Here is a 27,451-nt window from a genome sequence, read left to right as displayed (position 1 = left end):
ACATAAATTATCAGACCAATAACTACTTTTGGAAATGGTAGTATGTGTGCTAAATATTTTACTTTGGTTATGAGGTATATGGTTATTTACAAAAAAAAAAAAAAAAAAATTCAAGCTATATACTAAGCTCATGAGGAGGGTGGATAAATTCTGGAGAATGGAAATGTTATAAAACATAGTTTGTTAATAGCAATTCAAGTTGAAGGTAAAAGTGAGAATATGGTGTATTTCTAGAGAGTAGGAAGTGACTAAAGGTATATCTACTTTGTGCAAATGTTTAGGTTATATGTTGCCTACATACCAAAGTTTTCCCTATTCCGAAACAGTATATAAAACATTTGCGTTTTGTAAAGTTCTTCATATAAACTTTCAGAATATTTGCCATATTTCCATTTATTTGTACAAAAATCATTAATCAAACTTAAATTCTCAGCTACACGTTTTCCTTCAAAAAAAAAAAAAAAGAGTAATAAAATACAAAATTTTAGGAACCACTTATATTTAATATTCCCAATTGTTGACTCTTATCTAGCCATGGCGCTTTAGTCTAGAAAATCCATTATCAATCGTATATTTCCCTACTACGCCATTAAATTTTTAATATCATCACCTACTAACACCTTTACATACTCAGTCGCATGTTTCAACTTGACTCCTGAACCATAATGAAGTATATATCATGACGTTTCTAATCAAACCAGATATCACATCACAAAAGCCAAGACATATTGAGGTAGGTGCCTACTGCATGGTGATTGTTTTTTTTTTTGTTTAATTAAAATCCCCCTTTAGAAAAATATAATATTGAAGAATTTGATTTGATGAGATTCGGTATGTATTGTGCCGTGTGGCGATATTGAAATGTACTCACAAATAAAAACAATTGATGTGAATTGGACATCTTTTAAAGCGATTTCCTGCTTCTTGAACTATAGCACAGAGTTTTAACACGAAATGGTCTAGTGTTTTATGTTTTTAAGGGGACTTTTACAATTACTATCTAATCACGAAAATTTTCAAAGTTTTTAAGAGTTTGGTTATTACGTATTTTAAAATGTTGTTTAATTTCTGGCATGGATTTGGCTGAAGAATCTATAAAAGATCTTATCTTTGTATGAATCAGACAATTTAGTTCAAATTGAAAAGAACTGTTGAAAAATATGGAAAATTTTCTTGTTTTGCAAAATATTCTAAATTTCGCTTTAAATGGGAAATAAATGATCTGGCGCCCAACGTATGGAGTGTTTCAAGAAAATATTTAAAAAAAGAACAAACAAAATAATCAAGCCCTTTTAAAGAAAAACAGTCTTTGAAGCAATAGAACACTATTTAAAATTATATATATTTAAAAAAAATATTTTTTTTTGTTTTTGGCGCCCAACGGAAGTGAATAAATCTTCTTTTTATCTTTCGATATTTAGTTCTTGAAAAATTAAACATTTTTATATATATAACATAGTTTAAATTTTTTGGCCATCCTCACCCACGTTGGGCGCCAGATTTTTATACCCTCCACCATAGGATGGGGGTATACTAATCTAGTCATTCCGTTTGTAACACCCTGAAATATTCCTCTAAGACCCCGTAAAATATATATATTCTTGATGGCCTCGACGTTCTGAGTCGAACTAGCCATGTCCGTTCGTCCGTCTGTCGAAATCACGATAGCGGTCGAACGAGAAAAGCTAGGCGCTTAAAATTTTGCAAAGATACTTACTATTCAATTTTCATCCGATTTGGCTGAATTTTTTTTGCAAAATTTGCAATTTTTGGTTGTAGTGTTCTGTTAGGACTTCCAAAAACTGCGCCAAGTATGGTTCAAATCGTTCAAGAACGTGATATACTGTAGCTCCGATATAAACTGATTTGACTTCTTGAGCCTTTCAAAGCCACAATCTTCACACGATTTGCCTTAAATTTTGCACGTTTGGTTCTGTGATGATTTTCAACAACTGTGCAAGTACGGTTCAAATCGGTCAAGGACCTGATATAGCTCTCATATAAACCGATCTCTCGATTTGATTTCTTGAGTCATTGGAAGCCACAATATTCACCCGATTTGCCTAAAATTTTGCACGTTTGGTTCTGCGATGATTTCCAAGAACTGTGCCAAGTATGGTTGAAATCGGTCAAGAACCTTATAGAGATCCCATATAAACCGATCTCCCGATTTGATTTCTTGAGTCATTGGAAGCCACAATTTTCATCCGATTTGGCTAAAGTTTTGAATGTAGTCTTCTATGATGACTTCCAATAACTGTGCTAAGTACGGTTCAAATCCGTCTGTAACCTGATATAGCTCCCATATAAACCGATCTCCCGATTACACTTCTTGAGCCTTTCAAAGCCACAATCTTTACCCGATTTGCCTAAAATTTTGCACGTTTGGTTCTGCGCCAAGTATGGTTGAAATCGGTCAAGAACCTTATAGAGGTCCCATATAAACCGATCTCCCGATTTGACTCCTTAAGCCTCTGGAAGCCGCAATTTTCATCCAATTTGGCTAAAATTTCGCATGTAGTTTTCTGTGACGACTTTTAACAACTATTCTATGTAAGGTCCAAATCTGTCTATAACCTGATGTAGTTCCTATATAAACCAATCTCCCGATTTAACTTCTTGAGCCCTTACAAGCCGCAATTTTTGTCCGATTTACCTGAAATTTTGAACGTAGTGTTCTGTTTTAACTTCCAACAACTGTGTTAAGTACGGTTCAAATCTGTTTATAACCTGATATAGCTCCCATATAAACCGATCTCCCGATTTGACTTCTTGAGTCCTTACAAGCCTCAATTTTTGTCAGATTTGGTTAAAATTTTTCATGCAGTGTTCTCTAAAGACTTTCAATAAATGTGCCAAATATGGTCCAAATCAGTCTATAACCCGATATAGCTCTCATAATTTAGCAGAACCCATGGTGGTGGGTTTCCAAGATTCGGCCAGGTATTTTGGTTAAGAACTCCAAGGCCAGGTATTTTGTTTAAGAACTCCCAAAGATTTTTAATTTCTCGAAAATGACTCACCACTTAGCTGTGGCTAAAAACGCTTATTAATATTTTATATCTTTTTGTCTAAAAAAGGCAATTTAAGCGTTTCAAAAACTGTTTATTAAACAACAACAAAAAAAAAAACACATACATGATTCATTTTTCCATGGTGATTATAATCCACAGGCATAATGCAAATAAACCGATCATCCATGGAAACAAAAAAAAAAAACATAAAAAATTATGACTTAATTTTTGCACAACTATGAGTAATTTTAGCAAAAATTTTGCTATTAAAAAATTTTCATTCATTAATTTCGCTTGAACTGGCGATTTTTCAATGTCCAAAGCAAAAAATTGCTTATAAATGTTTACATGAAAATGCGTAAATCTTTTAATAATCCCCTAATGCATGCAAAAATAAATAATTTATGTGATTTACAAATAGCCTTTGTAGTTGGAGCAGAAGGGAGGAAGAGTGAGTTGATGTTCATATAATCGCTTAAGAAAACCATGAAACCTTGCTATGTGCCATGCACACATTCTATGATGACCTGAAATTCAAGTGACTTTACATTTGAGACTCCCATGACTTATTTATAGCATCATAAATTGCAGTGATTACACATATTATAAGCATGCAGAGTCTCGAAGAAGAGTTGGGAGCCTAATGGGAGCGGTGAATTATCAAAGTAAGATAAGCACAACTGAGGTCATAACAAAATATCAAAATAAAAAAACTAACAAATAAAATTAAAATATTAAATAAAATAAAAAAAACCAAATTTATAAAAAAAAAAATACTTTTTTTTACTCCAAACCCAATTTAGACAAAATATTTTAAAGCATTAGATTTTTTTTAAATTTATCTCAAAATTGTACAAGAAATTTCCTTATGTTTCCCATTTATTCCCCAAATTATGTGCTTAGTCCTTTACTACTCTCAACGCTACATTTGCATGTAAACGCTCTCCAAATGATTATGATTTTCCTACGTCACGTCAATGCGTATCTGCTAGCACACCATTGAAACGCACCCTACAATATCAACGGCAATGAAGATGGGGGTTTTGTTGTGTATGTGTGTGTGTGTGTATTTTTTTCTCGTTTTACTACTAATTGGAGAATGTCTAAGCTTATAATGAATCTAAGTAGTAAAATACCGGAAATCTTACATTTACGTATTTGTAGTAAATGCCAAGAGTTTATTTTTGCTTCGAGTTTATTACAACTGAAAATATCTAGTAATAGCTAGCTAGACTTGACTACTTATGATGCCGTAATAATAATAATAATAAAATAAAGTTACTCATACGTTGAGGTGCACCACAAAATGTTTTTGACTTAATTTAAAATTCTTCTCAGCATTATTTTAGAAATTTATAAATACAGAAAATACAGTCTAGTTGTTGTCAGATAATAAATAAAATTGCAAACAAAAACTAGAAATAAAAATAAAAGTGCTGCTAGTATAATTTTTTTTTGGGTGTGGCATTTAAAATTAATGGTTAACCAAACTAAATAACAAATCATTTGTGATTGCTTGAAGAGACATGATGTTTGAGCGTTCTAAAGTAAAACGTGCCTAGAAATTATTTAGGAAAAGTAGTGGGAAATAAAAATGTGGATATACTCTGAGCATCCCACTAGAAAATCCTGGAAATATTTCTCATACAAAAGGATAAGAAGATTTGTTTTAAAAGCTTAGTCCAAACGATGTATTTTCTAAGCACATGTAAACAGTTGTCTTCAAAATTGCCATCGAAGTGTGTGTTTTTATACCCTCCGCCAAAGGATGGGGGAATACTAATTTCATCATTCTGTTTGTAACACCTCGAAATATGCGTCAAGATCCCATAAAGTATATATTGGGTTGCCCAAAAAGTAATTGCGGATTTTTCATATAGTCGGCGTTGACAAATTTTTTCACAGCTTGTGACTCTGTAATTGCATTCTTTCTTCTGTCAGTTATCAGCTGTTACTTTTAGCTTGCTTTAGAAAAAAAGTGTAAAAAAAGTATATTTGATTAAAGTTCATTCTAAGTTTTATTAAAAATGCATTTACTTTCTTTTAAAAAATCCGCAATTACTAATTACTTTTTGGGCAACCCAATATATTCTTGATCGTCATGACATTTTAAGTCGATCTAGCCATGTCCGTCTGTCTGTCCGTCCGTCCGTCTGTCTGTCGAAAGCACGCTAACTTTCGAAAAAGTAAAGCTAGCAGCTTGAAATTTTGCACAAATACTTTTCATTAGTGTAGGTCGGTTGGTATTGTAAATGGGCCAAATCGGTCCATATTTTGATATAGCTGCCATATACACCGATCTTGGGTCTTGACTTCTTGATCCTCTAGAGGGCGCAATTGTCATCCGATTTCATTGCAATTTTGCACATAGTGTTTTGATATCACTTCCAACAACTGTGCTAAGTATGATTCAAATCGGTTAATAAGCTGGTATAGCTGTCATAGAAACCGATCTTGGGTCTTGACTTCTTGAGCCTCTAGAGGGCGCAATTCTCAGTCCAATTTAACTGAAATTTTGCACGTTTTGTTTTGGTATCACTCCAACAACTGTGCTAAGTATGATTCAAATCGGATAATAAGCTGGTATAGCTGGCATATAAACCGATCTTGGGTCTTGACTTCTTGAGCCTCTAGAGGGCGCACTTCTCGTCCGACTTAACTGAAATTTTGCACGACGTATTTTGGAATCACTTGCAACAATTGCGTTAAGTATGGTTTACATCGGTTCATGTTTTGATATAGCTGCCATATAAACCGATCTTTGGTTTTGACTTCTTGAGCCTCTAGAGGGCGCAATTCTCATCCGATTTGACTGAAATTTTGAACGTGGTGTTTTGGTATCACTTCCAACAACTGTGCTAAGTATGATTCAAATCGGTTAATAAGCTGGTATAGCTCGGTTCATAAGCTGGTATAGTTGAGCCTCAAGAGGGCGCAATTCTCGTCCGATTTAACTGAATTTTTGCACGTATTGTTTTGGTATCACTTTCAACACCTGAGCTAAATATGACGCAAATCGGAACATAACCTGATATAGCTGCCATATAAACCGATGTGGAATCTTCGCTTCTTGAGCCTGCAGAGGGCGCAATTCTCATCCGATTTGGCTGAAATTTTGTACAACGGCTTCTCTCATGACTTTCAACATACATATCTAATATGGTCTGAATCGATCAATAGCTTGATACAGCTCCCATATGAACCGATCTGCCGATTTTGCTTCTTGAGCCCCTACAAGGCGCAATTCTTATCCGAATGAACTGAAATATTACACAAGGACTTCTACAATGTTCAGCATACATTTATGGTCCGAATCGGACAATAACTTGATATAACAGTTCTTATTCAATATTCTTTGTTTGCCTAAAGAGAGACACCGCGCACAGAACTCCACAAATGTGAACCATGATGGAGGGTATATAAGATTCGGCCCGGCCGAACTTAGCACGCTCTTACTTGTTTCTTTTCTTTTCACCATTTACGGAAGACACTTTTAGAGCCCTTAACCGTTAAACTTGATTGTTTATAATGTTTTATCTTATTCGCAAGTACAATGAGTCTGCCCGGATAAGGGTTTGCTATTGAAGTGAATTAAAAATCCAATGTTCATTTAAACAAAGGCTATAATTAGCATTGAGGGTTGGTGGGTGGAAAAAGTTGATATAAAAAAAATTGATGGTTGGTTGAGTTGGGTATAAAACACAAAAGCAATAAAATGATAAGAATAAGGAAGTAAATTTGGAGAAAAGATAAAGAAAAGCAAAGATAGGCATACAAGTTACAAAAAAAGGAAATTTATTTGGTTTTTTTATGCAAGACATTACACAAAAGGTTTCTTTCGTTCTTTCTTAAAGAAATTTACAACAGAACGCAGAACACCTTTCTTGCTTTAAGCCATTGCTGTTTAATTGTCCCAAAAAAAAGGAAGTAGATAACAATGATTGACTTGTTTTTATACGTTTTTTATAATTTAAAATTAACTGCAAGAAAAGTTTTAATATATCTCTTTTAAAGGCATGACTTGCTATAAATTTTTTTATAGCAAGTTCTTTAATGGCTAGCCAACAATTAAGTGTTTTAAATAGCTTTTACTTTGGAGGTGGTCTTGTTTTCTTGTTAACACATATAATTTATGGCTTTCATAAGAATTTTTAATTGTTATTGTTTTTGGCTGTGTGTTTTTGTTTTTGTGTGGTTATGGCTAGTTTCCAATGAAAAGTCAAGTACCTTAGACCATAAGTATTTTTACTATATTTACTATAACTCTACTAGTAGTCTAGTCTAGTAGTAGTCAAGTAGCAGCAACAGTACTAGTATTAAGTATAGTTTATGAATAGTTAAATGCCTCAATTTATTTTTTGTTTTTGTTAGTTATTCATTCTCATTCATGAAATTGTTGGTTTTTCATTTGAAGAAAATACACGTCATTTTTGTTTTTGTACATTTACTCAAAGGAGGTGTGTGTGTTTTGCAAAACAAAAAATACCCCTTAATTCCAAGTGGCATGTATTTATATGTGAGTCATGGTAAATTTGTTAATCAGTGTTAAGATAAACAAAATATTTGTCTAAAAAAATACATATTATAATTTTTTTTTAGATATACAAGTATTCAATAATGAATTATTTAAATGAATAATTTAATTCATTTTATTAACTCTTTAAAGGTCCCATTGAAACCTTATTTCATCAGTATAACTTCCTATTCATTAAGTATTGTAATTTTTGCAATTATTTCTCTTGCTTTCATCATCTTTCTGCCTAATCAGTATGAATAATATGTATGTTGTTATAGCTTGTGACAGTGACCCAGAAAAAAGTAAATATATATTTTTTTTTATAAACTTGTGTTAATATGTATTTTCCGATGATTTCATTTGAAAAGACTTTAGATTTGATCAAAAACGGAGCAAATAGCTGTTAAATATGCATAAACACCAGAGATTAAAAATGTGAAAAAGAGAAAGATATGCATTTTTGCGCCAGCCTAAAGCTCCAGCTTTAGGCTGGAGCAAAATACCAAGCATGTAAAGTGCAATCACAACACATTCTCTAGGAGAGAATCCGTTACCTTGTACAATCAATGAATGAAGCTGAGACGTTTTCACTGATGGCGAGATGGCTTTCAACAACAAAATTTGTATTTCTTGTAAATTTCTTGTTCAAATTTGTCCAAGGTCGAACTGCTACAAATTAATTTTTCATTAAAATATAAAAAGGCGTTTTCCATGAAAAGCTACTCCGGACAAAAAATTTATTACTTGAAAAGTAAAAAAAAAAAATCTTATGATTTTTGGGGAGCCCAATTTCATTTGTTTTTATACCCTCCACCATAGGATGCAAATGCAAATTGCAAATTTTGTCCATGAACATTCCACTAAGGAACAGGGGCAAACTTCTCACATATCAATGACTGCAGTCCGATTCAAGTTGAAGCTTTATGATAAGGGGTCTCCTTTTTATAGACGAGTCCGAACGGCGTGACGCAGTGCAACACCTCTTTGGAGAGAAGTTTTGTATGGCATAGTACCTCACAAATGTTGCCAGCATTGGGAGGGGAAAAACGACCACTGAAAATTTTTTCTGATGGTCTCACCGGGACTCGAACCCAGGCGTTCAGCATCATAGGCACACATGCTAACCTCTGCGCTACGGTGGGGGTGTACTAATTTCGTCATTCTGTTTGTAACACCTCGAAATAGGCGTCTAAGACCCCATAAAGTATATATACTTTTGATCGTCATGTCATTTTAAGTCGATCTAGACATGTCCGTCCGTCCGTTCTTCCGACTGTCTGTCGAAAGCACGCTAAATTTTGAAGGAGTAAAGCTAGCGGCTTGAAATTTTGCAAAAATACATTTTATTAGTGTAGGTCGGTTGGGACTGTAAATGGGCCAAATCGGTCCATGTTTTGATATAGCTGCCATGTGTCTTGACTTCTTGAGCCTCTAGAGAGCGCAATTCTCTTCCGATTTGACTGAAATTATGCACGTAGTGTTTTGGTATCACGTCCAACAACGGTGTTAAGTACGATTCAAATCGGTCATATCGGTACGATTCAAATCGGTCATACGATTCAAATCGGTCATCGGTCATATAAACCGATCTTGGATCTTGACTTCTTGAGCCAATAGAGCGCGCAAATCTCATCCGATTTGGCGGAAATTTTGTACAACGGCTTCTCTCATGACTTTCAATATACGTGTCTAATATGGTCTGAATCGATCAATAGCTTGATACAGCTCCCATATAAACCTATATCCCGAATTTGCTTCTTGAGCCCCTACAAGGCGCAATTCTTATCCGAAATATTACACAATGTACTTGTACAATGTTCAGCATTTATTTATGGTCCGAATCGGACTATAACTTGATATGGCTCCAATAGCATAACAGTCCTTAATCCATATTCGTTGTTTGCCTAAAAAGAGATACCGCGCATAGAACTCGACAAATGCGATCCATGGTGGAGAGTGTATAAGATTCCCTTGCCGATGAAAGCAACAACCGGCTGCCATGAGATTGAGGGTCATCCTCCATCCAGGACCATTCTACACCATCGGTGAAATTTCAAGTAATTTTTTTCGCAGCCGTTAATGAGTCGAACAAACACACACAAATGATTTTTATACCGTACTCCATGTTTACACTTGGAGTAAATCTAGATTTGCGACGAGATTTCGGAAATCTCGTGTTTAGCAACCTCCCAAGGGTTGGTGCTCATTTCGGCTTTTCACGTGAACAACTGTCAAATTCCACTACTCTATTCGTCTATTGACGTGAACAACTGTCAAATTAGTAAATTAAGATATATTTTTTGGGTTTTTCACAACTAAAAACAGAGTACCCCACTTTATGTGCTAGCATCATTTGGTTCAATGATTCCACAGCACATACACCCTTTTTTGGCTTGTGCAATCTTTCCATAACTTACAATAAAACAGTAAGCATTCACAAGCAAAGACTAAAATAACATGCATAACTTCAACAAATAACTCTAAAGGTACGTTCAGATTGGTCAAATATTTGATCCAAATTGTTTTATCATTTTTGCCCAAAATCACATTTTGTTCGTTCAAAAACAAATAAAATAGGGTTTACCATTAGATCAAAAAAGGCTTTTTATTTGTTCTACTTTCGATTGCATGTGAAATTTGTGTTTCCTTGTTTGATCACACAATTTTGTTTGAACAACATGCTTGTGTTATGTATGGTTCTCTGAGGCGGAGTAACGGTATTTTGTAACCCTCTCATTTATAACACATAATCGATTGCGCCAAGTTATCGTTTGAGACGAACCCAAGAAAACTATTAATTAAGAGCAATATATATATGAGAAGAGATAACTAATTTAAATGTTTTGAATATTTGTTTTGCAACCACTTATATTCTTCGTTTTTTTATATGTCAAGTAATTAATCAGGAATTTTAAGTATTAACCGTTAGGTCTTATGGCTTCGCCTTTACTAATCATATGAAAGAGCATGGGTTTTAGAGGCTCTCTCCCGTTTATATTAAAATTACGATAACCAAGCGATAAATGAGAGAGAGCGACAAAGAAAAGAAAAAGAAATAAGATTAAGCTTAAGAAGCTATATAAAATAATACACATGTATTTTTTTTAAACCATAATGAAGATTTTATCAGCTGTGGGAAGAACCACCAACCCACTAAGGAAAGGTCTCACAGGCCTTCATGGGTACTAGCCCACCTTTAGATAATGTCAAACCCACACCTAACCAACCCACTCATTCAAAGCGATAACAAAACACAAAGCACATTTATTTTCTTGGTTCCCTCCTCCCCATCCCTATTATAACGATGAGGTATTATTCATTCATCCGTTAAAGGTGTTAAGAAAAAAAAAAAATTGTTGCTGTTTCTTCAAATTTTCGCATTGACTCACCTTCGCCGCATGAAGATATAAACCGTCTCTCGTAACAATACATATCGTTTTGTAACCAATCATTCACAATGAAACCCGATGACGTGCCCCCGCCGCGTTTTTGCTGTTGTTGTTGGGGGCCACCTTGGGTTTGTTGTGTTGTTGTATTTGTGGCATGATTTGAGGCAGCGCCATCTTGACGTTTATTATTGCCGCGAGATTTGCGCTGTTTTGCAGCAGAAGTTGTGCCTTGATGCTGCTGCTGATGGCCACCGCCGCTTGTCGATATGCCCGAATCTGAGGAGTCGTGATTATTTTTATTATTACCGTTCGCTGTTGTCGATGAGCTTTGATGATGATGGGATGCATGATTATGATCTTTATGATGTTGGTGGGATTTGTTGTTGCTGTTTGATGATGGAGATGACAATGTTGTATGACTTGCTTTGCTACTGTTACGTTGCATAGTGTCATCTGTAAAGAGACAACAAACGGGAGAGAGAGAGATAATGCGATGCATTAGATTTTGTTTTGGAATCGAAAAAAAAATTGTTAGCTTTGAATAACGCATGTTACAAATTATATTTTTAGCATTAGTTAAATTTCAAAAGCAAAAATTAAATTTGAAAAGTTTTTTTTTGATTTGCTAATTTTTCTTTTTATTTATTCAAGTTAAGTTTTCTGCCATTTCTCCCCTACCTCCTAATATGGCATTTGACCGCCAAAAACACATCGTATAATTTAATAATTTTTCTTTTATTCTCAGCATTTTATTTCACGTTTTTTTTTTTCCAAATTTTGCTTTGTTTTGTATTATTTTGGTTTTTTCTTATTTCACTTCACTTCTATATTAATTGCATGTAGTAATAATCGTATTTGAAGAATTTTTCTGATTTTTAATTTCATTGAACGTCTGTTTTGATGAAATAACTTCTGACAACTGTTAACCGCAGCGTTGAGCTTCGAACATTTTAAGTGAATTGTGATATTCCCTAATATAGCAAAAATATCACGACTGGCCGCAAAGAAAAAAAAAAATAATAACACCGATACCGAAAACGACGTCGACTACGATGACATCGCAAACGAATGCCATCGATTCCGGCCAACAGCAGTGTGGAGTGTAGCAGCAGCACCACCACCACCACCACAACAACAACCCGAACAAAAACAATAATAAAGAGTGACGTTATTTTAATATCGTGAATTTTATGAGTCATTCATTAGATTCCCAATGATTTGGTGTATGTGTTGTTAGCCTAAGCAACAACAGAGCGGAGAATTATACCACAAAAAGCAACAAAAACCACGTATGGTGCTTTGACTGACTAAATTCTACCATGCGATCAAAGTGTGTACTCTTTTTTTTGCTCTCATTGTTATTGTTGGCGTTTTTCATATGTTGATATGTTGCAAAAGCAAAACAAAACAAAAATTAAAAATGAAACACACACACACACAAAATATTTCGTTCTTTAGATGTCTGGTTCATTCACTATTGGGTTTTTTCGCACAGCCGGCTGGCCCACCGAGCAGCCAGCCAGCCGGTATTTTTTCTTGTATTTATTTTGATCAAAATTTAAATAATTCTTTATTGTACTCTTGTGGAAAATCCCTTCCATAGCGTGGATGGCAATAAATTATTTTTTCTCAGAAATCTAGGTTAGTGTTATCGTTTATCGAAATGTAAATAGTAGGCCCTTGGTATGACTGGTAATCGCCTTGTAGGCAGATTCGTTGTAAATATTAGTAGATATTGACATGATGGGTATTTTTAGCCCATCATTTGTAAAATGGATGCTAAAAATAACCATCTGATAAATTTGTTTTTGTTAATTACTTGGGCTATGGCTAATTATGAGTTGTGTTAAACTTAACTAGGCAATGGTTTGGCATGCAGGCACTTGTTTACATTTCGCTTTCATCAGAAAGGAGGGCAATGACATTTCGGAATTCAAAACAATCGATTTTTGAATAACATACATACATACATACATCCAAAGGTGTTTATTACCTATAGCTCTATAGAAAAGCTTGATAAAGGGGTATTTTTGGGAATTTTGATTTTAAAATTTCTTTGGACGATCAAATTTTCAAAAGATAATGACTTGTGTTTTTAGGAGAAATTTCGATGTTTAAATAGAAATTGTAGAGCGTTTCGGAAGAAGGGTAGCCACAATCCTAATCCTATGGTCGGCCTTGTATACCGATTATGTACTTCAATATAGGACTCAAATCAAAGGTATTTTGGAAGAGAATTAATGGCAAAGTAACGACTTTCTGAAAATCTGTGAGGACATCGAGGATGAGAAGAATGTGTGTGTATCCCGCACTGGCAGCCACAAGGAGTTCCACTTAAGGTTCTCATTTCTTTGAGAACTTGTCTGAATTTTCGGATGTGAACATAAGCAAGCTGTTGGACTTTTTGAAGTGATGTGGATTGTTAAATGGGAGGAAATTTTGACACAACTTTTCTAAAAATTAAATTTTGATAAAATTTTTATACAAATAAAATTATTATTGAGATTTACCATTTTGTTTAATTCTTTCCTATTCAAAGAATATCGGAGCAAAAAACTCTTAAAAGTCAGGCAAATGTGTGATTTTGCTAAAAAGCATTTGTCCGTCTACCCGTATCGCGATATCTGAATCTTCATCAGCGGGCTTCGTCAAATGGATTATGGTGCTTTACATACCCACCCCAACTAGAGTAGGTTGTAAAGCACATACCTGCAGTTGAACAGGGCTCTAAAAGTCGACTTGTTCCACAAGTGTGTGGTAACCCAGAAAATGTCTTTAAAAATAAAATGTTGACAAAATTTTCTATAAAAATAAAATGTTGACCAAATTTTTTATAAAAATAAAATGTTGACAAAATTGGAAATTTTGGTCCGATCTTAACAAAATTTAGCACAAGACGTTTTATTTTACGTCGTAATGCGTATGTAAAAATCGGATCAGATTTAAATATAGCTTCTATATATATCTTTCAGACGATATGGCTTTTTAAAGCTGTAGAAGCCACAATTTTTGGTCGGATCTTTACGCAATTTCGCATGAAAGGTTTTATTTGACGTTTTAATACATGTGTAAAATTTACGATTTTTATCGGTTAAGATTTAGATATAGTTTCCATATATATCTTTCATCCGATATGGCCTTTTAGGCTGTAGTCGCCATAATTTTGTTCTATCTTTATAAAATTTAGCGTGAGGTGTTTTATTTGAAGTCCTCGCACTAGTGCTAAATTTCACTGAAGTCGGTCCAGCTTTAGATATAACTCCGATTTGGCCCTTAAAGTCTGTAGTAGCGACCATTTAAGTCCTATCGAAAAAATATTCAAATTTTCAATAGATATGCAAAACTAAAGTCTGATAAGATTTTAAGATAGTTTTCAAGTATTGAAAGTAGTATGTATGTTGACTCGGTGGTGTAGGGTATCATATAGTCGGCTCCACCTGACTTTTGCCTTTCCTTACTGATTTTTTTATAGAAATAAAGTTATCACGTTTTCACGCGATCCGAAGATGAGAAAAAGGCATGTGTTTGACAGATCCTCCCGATGAGTTTTGTGTAGTGCCATACGAAGTCGCGATTTAAGAAATCAGTCAAATGCTATTTTGGCAGCACATTTATCATTTAAAATAAGTGCATTTTTCTATTTGTAAAAGAAACAGAGACCCTACGGTCTGCAGCCGGTCATTATCCGATTGTGTGAAATAAAATTTTATTATTATTTTAATTACTTATTTTATATCTTTAAATGTATAGCCTATGCAGTGTTGTTTCTTTATTAAATAAATTGCAGACGCACACAGATAAATATAATTTTGAAAAACAACAACTTTGGTCGAAAAAACAAGTAGAAAAGTTGTTAATTTTCCTGCAACAATTTATTTTGAATCTCAATGACCCAAAGTACAAATTTGTTATTGAAAGGCACTCTTTGCAAGCCGGCATATAAGAAAAACAACAATATATCCATAAGCAAGACAAAAAAACATCTAACCAGCCAACGCATGTGCTTTGCTTCGGGTTGTGGTGTTTTTGTTTTGTTTGTTCGGCTCGCCCTCTCGGGTTTTCCTCTGTCACCTCTACTATTACCCTTAAAAACAAATTTTAATAATTTTGGTGCCGCAGAGTATAGAACACATGATCTCTTGTTTGGTAGTCTTGTACGCATCCTCCAGCCCTCCGACATCATCTTCTTTATGATGAAATAAATCAATAGGTACTGCTGCACAGTAATAGTTGTCTCAACTAATTAAATTTAAAAAAAAGGTAAAAACCACTCAAGAAATTTTTTTCTATTTTCTAAAACAAAGAGTAGTGAAAGAAAAACATTTTTTTTTTGACGACCAGGGACTCGGACCTGTGTTTGCAAGTCATGAATGGCATGGGAGTTTTGTGCTCTACATGGCTGTACGCCCATTTTTACAACTACCTCAACTAAAGAATTTGTTGAAAGTCAACAAAATTTCAAATCTCTTGTAGAGACTTACTTCCGTACTTCAACAAAGATTGTCTTCGATTGAATGCTGAAATTCATTTAAAGTTTCGCATACAAATTTGGTAATTGGTTTTTTCTAGCAGTTATTTTTTCTGTGCATATAGAAGTTTCCATGCATCAATCAGTTTAATGATTTTTACCGCCATTGGAAAGGTTATGTCTCTAAGTCATTTTGCACAACCAGGCTAAAGTCCCTTGAAATGTTTCTGTTGAACTCAATTGATCACTCTCATAACTGGAGATCATTGAATTGCGTCAAATGTTAAATAGGAAATGCATAGTATTTTACATTATAAGGTGAATGACATATAGTGCATGCGATCATGTCTGTTGCAAATGTTTCGATACGTGACTAACGTCAACAGAAATTTGACCCTATATGTTAATGAGTTACAGTTGAAACTATTCGAAGAATGAAATAGAAAAAAATGTTTAAAACATTCATATAAAAATTTTGAATTTTGAAAAATTTTCTTTCATTAACCTTTATTATGGAAAATTCCTAAAGTATAGGTTTTTTTCATGAGCATATAGGGGAAATTAGTTTTTATTAGTAATTTGTATCTTTTTAAGTGAAAATGTAAAGTGGAAATAAGAGAGGAAAATAAGAGGCTTAACATGCGATTTAAATGTTGTTGTTAAATGGTGCTTCCCGATTCAAGTTTACGCTTAATGATAACGGATCACCTTTTTATAGCCGAGTCCGAACGGCGTGCCGCAGGGCGGCACCTCTTTGGAGAGAAATATTTACATGGCATAAAACCTCACAAATGTCTAATGTCTGGGCTACAGTGGCCTCCAAAAATGTTAGGGATGACAATTAAAAAAAAAAAAATGGTGTAAATGCTTCCATCTAAAAAAATCACAATTATAGAGCTATGAATTGTAGATCGTGCAGGCACATGGAAATTATTTCACAATGATACTAATGACTGGATATAAACTAACCATTTAAAGCGCTATCAATGACATGATATTTTTAACGTTTTTCCTGAACTGAAAAAAATTCTCTTATTAGAAACTTTCCTCTCAGAATTTAAAAACTTCTCACAGAACAAAAACATAAACAAACGCATAAATATAAAGTGCAACTGTAGAGGATAGAGAATAACTATAGAAACTACTTGATGGAGATGTTCTTCGAGAGCTCCGGCAGAAAACACTGCTCAATGGCTTTGATCAGCATAACAAAGCTAGGCACATAATGAAGCTACAGAGATTAAAAGAGAAAATAGGAGACGAAAACAACTTAAACACCCACACTAATTATTTCGTGAACAGCACCAATACCAAAATACCAACGAGTACTCGGTGTATTCTCTCTTGGGGTTCTAAATACTCACTAAAACATACTCAAGCATACTCGCATTGCATAGAAGTATGACGGAGAGGACTGCATCTAGACAATTGAGGGTAGAGAACAACAGGAGATTGCGAGAGCTAAATTTACATCTCTCATAGATGACCATTTGATAAGTATATTACAAATACAGTGCCCAGACGAGCAAATTTTTGAAAGAAAATTAAATTGAAAACAGACCCAACATCTGGTTTGCCAGGCAAGAACAATGTATTGGTGGAAACATTGTTTAATATGAACCTCATAGACTGTATGGAAAAGAAGAAACTAATTAATAACACGACAAAAGCACCACGGAGGAGGCCACCGTAGCGCAGAGATTAGCAAGTCCGCCTATGACGCTGAACGCCGGGTTCGAATCCTGGCGAGGCCAACAGAAAAAATTGTTAGAGGTGGTATTCTTCTCCTATTGCTGGCAATAATTATGACTGCGGCATGCCGTTCGGACTCGGCTATAAAAAGAAGGCCCCTTATCATTGAGTTTAAACTTGAATCGGACTGCACTCATTGATATGTGAGAAGTTTGCCCCTGTTCCTTAGTGGAATGTTCATGGGCAAATTTTGCGTAAGCACCGCGGATTTGTGGTCTCCCAAAGAAGAAGAAGTAGGAATACCTTTAAGCCCAATTTGTTCTTCTATAAATTCACCAGGTTATGGGCTTTTGACATATATGGTAGACATTTTAAAGAACATTACTGCAAATTCCGCATACAATGTCAAAGATTCAATGGATTTTAAATCTAGAATATGAAACACGACCGTGGGGGAGGATGAAGTAATGATATCATACGACGTGGTATCCCTATTTCCAAGCATACCGATCTCGCTAGCCATAAAAGTGATAGCATATAAATAGCATGCTGGAGAATCACACAAAAATTCTGAGCTTCTGCATTTAGGACATGCGGAATTTCAAATATGCAAATTGCAAATTGAGCCTTGGAAGCCCAAATATTTGTCCGATTTGGCTGAAATTTTGCATTTGGTGTTCCGTTATGACTTCCAACAAATGTGCCAAGTACGATCAAAATTTGTCTATAACCTGATATAGTTCCCATATAAACTGATCTCTCGATCGTACTTGTTTGATTCCTAGAAGCTTTAATTTTAGCTGGTTTGACAGAAGTTGTTATGTAGAATAAAAAAAAAACATTGAAAATATTATAACGTAACACAGTGACCAATCTCAATTCAGAAATTGATTCCATATCCATTGATTGCCAGAAGTGGTTTTCATATGAATACACCAACACAACAACGTTTTCCGCACAATAGACTATCACGTTTTTGATGTAGAATGTCCTTCGAATTTGTACTATTTCCATTTTCTTCGTTTTCGAGTATTTGAACAGGAATTTAAGCACTCAAATTGTATTAAAACATTTTATATATTTGCCACCAATATTTTAAGTACAAAGCTCAACAACGTTTCTGGCGCGATGACAAGAATACAAATTTGACGCCCTCATTTCTTAATAGCCTCCATTGTCTGGTATTGAATTAATACCAAATGGTATCAAAAATCTTTGCCCATGACGCGTACAAAATAATACCAGGAGGTATTGACAAAGTAACGGCATTTTTCTATCAGTGTAGCGAACAAACTCCATGGTTGGGTGTTAGAGAACTATAAGAGTGACTCCTTCTACTTCCAGTCATGTGAACAAGTTCAAAGAAACGGTATACAGAAAGTTAACAAGCCAAGTCATTTGAATTTAAACATTTCATTATTGAATAAGAAGTTGTTTCATTAAAACCAATAAAAATGGTAATAACTCTTTCTTGAGATTGGATAAAATTAACATTTTTACGATATCTTTGGTTTTAATAGATTCTTCTTAAGTAATTTTTTTAAAGAAAAGAATATTCTTGGTATTTATTTTTCCATTACATGAGTTGCTCAGATCCCTTCTATTTATACAGGAAACTATGTTTCATCTGTACTATAAAAACTGAAATAAATGTGTTTGATTTCATATTTCCTTGCAGGGTAATATATTTTTAGTTTTAATTCAAAAATGTATCGGTATGAACCAGTAATTTAATTATTAAAATTTTACTATGCAAAAAGAAACAAATAAATAATTATTACCCTGAAATGCCTTGAGTGTACAGGAAGCTTACTATAATTATAGTGTTCATTGGCTATAAATTGGTAATTTTATGATTTTAAATAACACCGCTAATGCACCATAATGTTTACTGGTAAATTATAGGGGTTTTGCAAGTCCTGCAACAAATAAATATGCAAGTAAGTTTACGTGGTCTTAAGGTATAGGTTTTCAGGGGACTCGAAGATTACTGTAAAGTAAAAACAAAAGACTTAAATTAGTAAGCATTATGAAGTATTGAATTGTATTATTCACATACAAACTCCCTGGTTTCTAGCCTCTCAAACTTCTCTATTCTAGAACTCCCTGGGATAAATGTGAAATGTGTTAAGGTACGAGGTATAGTTCTATCTGACAACTGCAATCAGTAGTTAGGTTTTGCGACTTCTGTATACCTTTTGCTATATAAAAGATTTTCTACTATCTGCCTCTTACATATTCTGTGTACTACCTATCTGAATACACAAAGAACTTGTTAAAATGAAACATTTCAGATAAATTATTCTCATTTTTGTATTTACACTACTATCTTTGGAACAGATAGTGTGGGTGTACAAAGATACTCTTTAATTTGTAGATACCGTCTAATAGACATACATTTGTAGTAGCTGACAGTATTTCACATAATTCTATGACAAATCAGAAACGTTGCTGAGGCTGTTTTCTTAACAGATTAGACATGTGTCTGATAAAACGGAATAGAAAAAAAAACAAATAGTAGGAGAGAAAACAAAACATTCATATCAACAATGTAAACACTTGCTTGATTCTATTCTCAATATAAAATAAACACTTTAAAGATAAGTAGATTTTTTTGGATTTTTAATAAAGACATGGACATAATTCGCATTAGGCGTTTTTATGATAAGTTGAAGTAGTAGACGCCACTTAAGAAGATTGGCATCATAGACAGCAGTGTGAACCAGTTCAGAAACAATGTATGGCAACAAAATTAGAAGAAAAATAAAAGTATAAAAAATTTTTAGTTCAAAAATGTTTTAAACCTCTGAAATTTATGAAAAATTAAAATAAATAAAAAAGTTAGCCTTCAAGCTACCCTTCAGCAACATACAAAGCTTAACCTCTCCTCACATCCATAATTTAATTATAACTTATTTTTTTATGGTGTCTGCTAAAGACGGTTTGTTGCATCGGAACAGAAACTGTTATTTTTCAGAAAAAAAGTAAATAGTCCTTCTTTGAGGATATTTGGATTTTTTGTTAGATGGATTTTTTTCTTCATAAAACACATAGATAAGGAATTTCAAGCATTCTTAAGTCTGGTTTCTTGTGGATTCCCTTTCTGTTCAATTTTCTACGATTTTTTGGTGAGTCACAAATTAACCTCATTCCTCGATTTCGACGCATGGTTAAGGATTTGCAAGCGTTTTAAGTTATGATCGATTTTTTCAAATACATAGTGTCGCTCTGCCACACGCCGTTCGGAATCAGCGATAAAACTGAGATCCCTTATCATGAAGATTAAACTCGATATTGGTGTATCTGTTACTTTGATATCTTATTGCCCTTGATATTGCATAAATAAGAAAGCATTTGGTAAATGATTTTTTTAAACTATTTTAATAAAATATTTTAGTACAATTGTTGAGGTTGCTTTAAAACCGTTTTTCCCTTTATTTCAAATACTTTTTGGTTTTATATTACAATATGGCAAGAGATGATTAAATAATTTGCTCATAGGAAAATAGGTGTTGCATAATATTGATTAGCAATAAATTACCAATAAAATTATAAATACTCAAGTTAAACCATACCGTATATGAAACTTAATATCCCATTTCCTACATAACATGACACTACCATGCAAAATGTTTTCCTTAAATGCAATTAACACCTTGGGAAAATATTACGTACTTTCTTGTGCTTTCACTTTATTAAGATCTTTTATAAGATATGAGTTTATTTTTATACCCACCACCGAAGGATGGAGGTATATTCATTTTGTCATTCCGTTTGCAACGAGATATCCATTTTGCTTATTGACGAAGCCAATTAGCCAGAAATGAGACCCATCGCTGAAACTCTTAACGTTGAGGTCACTGACTCCGAAATTCGTTAGTAAATTTTAATAATTTCGACTCGTTGTTGGATCGCATATCTTTCAATAGTGAAATGGCAAAGCTTACTGAAGAAAAATGTGAGAAAAGCGTCAAAAATATGGCGTCCTATGCAGTCCCTATCGGTCACTTTATAGCGTCCCTAAAAAAAACCCTGTACCTTTCATTTAAGCCCAAGATTGCCATGGCCGATAAATATGTACGGTTTGGAGGGCATTTTGGGGCTGGGGCTGGCACTCCGGCATTTTGCCCTCAAAATAGGTGTCAAATTCGTTTTTTTCTCCCAAAAACTTTTCATTTGAGTCCCATATTTGTTGGCCCCAAAACTGGATTCCTTTTCTACTCTCAAATACCTTTCATTTGAGTCCCATACTGCTATGATGGGTCAAATAACCTATTTGAGGTGTTTTAAGAGCCACCTAGTTACATTAACACAAATTTTAATGTAATTTTCCTAATCTGCTCCCGAATTGCTTTAATTTGAGTCTCATATAGCCATGGTCGGCTTATATGGCCATTTGGGTGCCATTACATGGACTTCATTTCTTTGCCTTATTCGTGATCTACTCTCGAAAACCTTTCATTTGAGTCCCTTGGCATGAAATTACAATATGTCGGTTTGGAGGAGTTTTGGAATTGGGACGTATATTCGTATTCTACTCTCCAATACCTTTCATTTCATACCCATATTGTATCGATCGGTCCACTTGTGATGGTGCGGCCCAATTCCTATATCGAAAAATTTTTCCTTCAAGACTAACCTACAAAATCTGTGAAAATTTCGAGAAAATCGGTTCTGCCGTTTTTGAGTCTATACGGAACAAACAAACAAAGCGAGCCTCATATAGTCATGATTGGCTAACAGCCTATTTGGGGGTGGGGTGACTCCCTATACGTCGACCTGATTTTGCATGCCAGATTTGTAATCTACTCCCAAATATCTTTTATATGAGCTACATATTGATATGAAAGTTCAATTTGTCATCTTGGAGGAGTTTTGAGGTTAGGGCGACTTCTTGGGCAATTCGACTCAAGTTTGAATATGGCGAATTCTTGGGCACTTGGACCCAATCTTTAATACCCATATTGTCCCGAAGGGTTCACTTTTGCTGGGTGGTGTTTTTGGTGGATAAGGGGGAGGGTCCGCTCCCCTTCCGATATCAAAAAAATTATATGGCCTATGTTTCCTTCCACACGATCCTACACAATCTGTTAAAATTTTAAGGTAATCGGTTTAGCCGTTTTTGAGTCTATGCGAAATAAACACAAACCCGCAAATGAACAAACAAACACAAATTGATTTTTATACCCACCACCATAGGATGGGGGTACCGTTTGTAACACCTCGAAATATTGATCTAGGACCCCATAAAGTATATATTTTCTTGATCGTCTCTACATTCTGAATCGATCTAGTCATGTCCGTCTGTCGCAATCACGATAGCGGTCGAACGCGTAAAGATAGCCGCTTGAAATGTTGCATATTTACTTAGTATTGATGTAGGTCGATGCGGATTGCAAATAAGCCATATCGGATCGGATTTGGATATAGCTCCATATAAACTGATCTCCCGATTTGATTTCTTGAGCCCTTGCAAGCCGCAATTTCTGTCCGATTTGACTGAAATTTTTCACATAGTGTTCCGTTATGACTTCCAACAACTGCACCAAGTACGATCCAAATCGTTGAATAACCTGATATAGCTCCCATATAAATCGATCTCCCGATTTGACTTGTTGAGTCCCTGGAAGCCTCAATTTTCATCCGATTTTGCTTAAATTTTGCACATAGTGTTCTGTTATGGTTTCCAACAACTGTGTCAAGTACCGTCCAAACCGATAAAAACCCTGATATAGCTCCCATATAAACCGATTAACCGATTTGACTTCTAGGGCCCCGGGAAGTCGCAATTTTGGTCGGATTTGGCTGAAATTTTGCATGTGGCGTTTTGTTATGTCTTTCAACAACTGTTCCAAGTACGGTCGAAATCGGCCTATAACCTGACTCCCATGTAAACCGATCTCCCGATTTTACTTCTTGAGCCCTTACAGCCTTGATTTCCAACAATCGTGCTCAGTACGGTCCAAATCTCCCGATTTGATATCTTGAGCCCTTACAAGCCGCAATTTTTGTCCGAATTGGCTGAAATTTTATATGAGGTGTTCTGTAATGACTTCCTCATATAGCTCCCATGTAAACCGGTCTCTCGATCATCATTATTCGGGTCCTAGAAGCTTTAATTTTTGATGGTTTGGCAGAAGTTTTGTATGTAGAATAAAATTATGCTCTACAACAAAATTTATTTTGTATAAATTTTTAGCAGAATCTATGGGTTCCCAAGATTCGGCCCACCCGAACTAAGCACGCTTTCACTTGCTTTATATAAGAGTCCTTGAAAAAGGGTACTTTTTCTACTCTATATCTTGAAAAATAGTGGTTTTTATTATTTTTCCCTTGAGAAAAGTTGGTTATTATATCCTATCCCTTAGGAAAGGATGGTTTCAATTGTCTATCCGCTGGGAAACGGTGGTTCATATAGCCTATCCCCTAGGCAAGGTTGGTTTTCTTACCCCATTTCTGGGAAAGGGTGGTTTTTTGTAAAGGGTGATTTTTTTGAGGTTAGGATTTTCATGCATTAGTATTTGACAGATCACGTGGGATTTCAGGCATGGTGTCAAAGAGAAAGATGCTCAGTATGCTTTGACATTTCATCATGAATAGACTTACTAACGAGCAACGCTTGCAAATCATTGAATTTTATTACCAAAATCAGTGTTCGGTTCGAAATGTGTTCATTCACCGTAACGTTGCGTCCAACAGCATCTTTGAAAAAATACGGTCCAATGATTCCACCAGCGTACAAACCACACCAAACAGTGCATTTTTCGGGATGCATGGGCAGTTCTTGAACGGCTTCTGGTTGCTCTTCACTCCAAATGCGGCAATTTTGCTTATTTACGTAGCCATTCAACCAGAAATGAGCCTCATCGCTGAACAAAATTTGTCAAAATTTGAACACATTTCGAACCGAACACTGATTTTGGTAATAAAATTCAATGATTTGCAAGCGTTGCTCGTTAGTAAGTCTATTCATGATGAAATGTCAAAGCATACTGAGCATCTTTCTCTTTGACACCATGTCTGAAATCCCACGTGATCTGTCAAATACTAATGCATGAAAATCCTAACCTCAAAAAAATCACCCTTTACCTTCTCCCATGGGAAAGGCTAGTTTTTATTCCCTATCCTTGAAAAAGGATGGTTTTTACACACTATCTCTTGGGAAAGGATGGTTTTTATATCTTTTCCCTGGGAAAGTGTTGTTTTTACATCGTATCCTTTGGGTAAGGGTGGTTTTTATGTCCTATCCGCTGGAAAAGGATGGTTTTTATACCCAATTCCCTGGGAATAAATGGTTTTTATACCCTATTCCATGGGAAATTTATGTTTTTATGCCCTATCTCCTGGAAAAGGATGGTTTTGATACCCTATTTCCAGTGAAAATGTGGTTTTTATACCATATCCCCTACGAAATGGTGGTTTTTATACTCCTTATCCCCAGGGAAAGAGCGGTTTTCATACCCTTCCCATGAGAAATGAGTAGTTTTCATATCCTATCTCCCTTAAAGTAGTTTAATGCCCTTTCCAACTGTGAAATTGTACTGCTAATACCTTTCTCGCTTGGGAAAGTGTACTTTTAATACCTTTTCCCCTTAGGAAGGATAGTTTTTATGCCTTTTCTCCTCAGAAGGTGCACTTTTTTTAACTTTTCCTCTGGAAAAGGGCACATTCAATAAATAATTGGTCTGGGAATGGGCGCTTTTTATACCCTTTTCTCTGGAAAATTGCATTTTTAATACCTATTCCTCTTTTAATTCCTTTTCTCTTGCTATATTTAACCTTTTCTTCGGGTGCATTGTAAATGGGCAAATCAGCCCATGCTTATATATAGTTCGCATATTAACCGGCTTCGCGATCTTACTTTGTGAGCTTCTAGAAGGCGCAATTATTATGAGATGTGGCTGCATAATTGAAAGTAGTGTTTCGTTTGACTTTAAATTCCATTGCAAATGTTACGATTCCTGTTTATCTATAACCTGCTATAGGTCCCATACTATCCACTTAACTTTATAGAAATTCTACTTAGTTCTTATAGGAAACCATTCAAACATTATACATAAAACGCTCTTATTTGTTGGGTTTCGCTTTGTTTATTTTTTCTTTCTGCTCTATGAAAAAAGCTATACTCGTCTCTTTGGGGTCAACAACATTTGGGCTCTAGTTTTAAAATAACTGATAATTATAGTTTGTCTCAGTAAGCCTTAGTACTAATAAACAAATGTCTGATCTTTGATCTGAGAATTAAAATAAACTTCAAATTTGGATCTTTTTCTGTCGTATTATGTTTATTGTTCATAAATAAGTCATTGTATGTGTTTTAATCAATGTTTTTTCGTACCCGTAAATCATAGCGTTTTTCCGTACTAAGGAGAAGAACATAAATTAGTGTATACATAATGAACATTTTGGAGTTGCAATTAAAGTAATGGCAAGTATTGTATCTATAAAGTTTGAATTTTTATTGCTATAGCTTAAATATTATTAATAAATTAAATCCGATTAAATTTTCTATAGAAAAAATTTTTTGGAAAATTTGTCTGTGTAAATGAAATGTTGACAAAATATCCAATAGAAATAAAATTTAAACAAAACTTTCTATTGAAATGAAATTTAGACAATCTTACTATGAAAATGGAGAAATCACGACGTTGTTATCGTTCTTTTTTCATAGCCAAAAAATTATAGTAAATTTTTTTTTCTGTTTTAAAAAATTCCAACTTTAAACGTATGATTACAAAAGTAACGGTATGAACATTTTGGAACATATACAATACAATATCCTGCAATGGAATCTCAATTTTGGAACATAGTTTAAATAATTCATGTCATTTACTTTTTTTTACTTTCAATGGTCAAAGGCTTACCTCATAAGTAAGCCATTCATTTTATAGGAAGTCTTACTAGGCTATAATTACCAATCGATGTTTAAACTTTGCGTTCAATTTGCGATAGTAAGTATAGCAACTACTCAATTACGTACCATGAAACTTGATTATTCTTGATTTTTGTTAAATGCTATTCATAAAAAATAATTTTTCTTTTAATTATAGGAAGTTTTTTAAAAGCTGAAATATAATTGATTTAATTAGTGCCTACCATAAATCTGAACTGTATTTTAATATTAAAAGTAAACTTTTGTGTGGAATTTTTTTTCCCTCACCATGAATACTGTTAAGCAAGTTCTCTGGACTATTTTTGCTTTCATGAGTTCATAACATTAGAAGGGAGATTGTAAAATGTAAGCCATTTTCTTCTTTATCAAAGAAGGCACCGAAGCCTATCGCTTTTATCTTCTTTACCAAATTGTGACTTGTTAAATTAACAAATTAAAGCTATCCCAAAATTGGTTGGTTTATGGAAAAATACTTAATTATCATCATCGACAATATCACATTTCTAATGACCTCAAACTGTAATTAACACCAAATTTGAGGTTTATGAATTACAAAAATGATATGAGAACAGACTTGATATTAAATCAAGAAAAATATATTGATAGATTAATAGAAAAAGACCTAACTCAAGTTTTTTCCAAAATGATGATGCTTGTATATTCTGGAAGACAAATATAAGATGAATATTCCTTCAAAATTTCAAGTGGATACAATTGCAAATAACTTATTTACAACGATTTTAAAAATAGGTCTAGGTCAAGTTGTTTTTATTAATTCTGGAAGACAAATGTCATATATTTCCTCCCTAAACATTTCTTGCGGATTCGATTGTAAATAACAGAGTTATAAGGATTTAAAAAAATGTCTATGTCAGGTTTTTTCTTACTCTGGTAAAGTAACAAAAAATCGAGTTAGGCACTTTTTCTATGAAGCCATCGATATGAAAACTGACCTTATATTTGTGTGCTTTGAAACTGTTAATGGTGATTTTACTAATTAGACCAATTAAAGAAAGTTCGGCTAACTATATATGGCTTCCATAAATATTCCAAAATCATAAGTTTGAAAGTCTTTAATTTTAGACTCACGAAAATGTTCCTCCTTGCTTTATAAGTTTGTAAAATTCTTTGTTTCATTAGATGATAATAAATGATTTTAATCATTAGGTTAAATCTTAAGTTATATTTGTTATAGTTTTAGTTTACATATTTTTTTATATATATTTTTATATTATAACAAACATGAGACACACAACCGAAAAAGTAAAAAGAAAAAAAAAAGAAAAAATTTAAAATGAGGGAAGGAAAACTTTTATTATAATAGAGAGAAAGCAATTCATTTTTAGCAAAAAAAAAAATAATATAATTTCATTTGGAGTCCACTACTCATCAGTAGAAAGAAATAAAAAGAAAAAATATAAATGAGAGAAAGCAATCCCTAATTGCTATGGACTGGTGTTATAAATACAAATGCAAATT

At 34.1% G+C, this 27,451-nt stretch overlaps 1 protein-coding gene across 4 annotated transcripts in view; it reads right to left on the bottom strand.

The window, feature by feature from the left end:
- The window catches only part of LOC106090373 (uncharacterized protein DDB_G0292186), a 240,936-nt gene that overhangs the window by 24,096 nt on the left and 189,389 nt on the right, over positions 1–27,451 (bottom strand). For 3 of the 4 annotated variants that reach the window (XM_059367011.1, XM_059367012.1, XM_059367010.1), the window contains exon 3: positions 10,920–11,372. The exons of the other annotated variant lie outside the window; for it this stretch is intronic. In XM_059367011.1, the coding sequence (XP_059222994.1) occupies positions 10,920–11,372 (453 nt within the window). The remainder of the gene's footprint in view (positions 1–10,919; positions 11,373–27,451) is intronic. 4 annotated transcript variants of the gene reach the window in all.

This window comes from Stomoxys calcitrans, chromosome 4, assembly GCF_963082655.1.
Source record: "Stomoxys calcitrans chromosome 4, idStoCalc2.1, whole genome shotgun sequence".
NCBI classification, from domain to species: domain Eukaryota; kingdom Metazoa; phylum Arthropoda; class Insecta; order Diptera; family Muscidae; genus Stomoxys; species Stomoxys calcitrans.
Note: the sequence above shows the minus strand (reverse complement) of the source record. Positions and strands in the feature narration are given on the sequence as shown.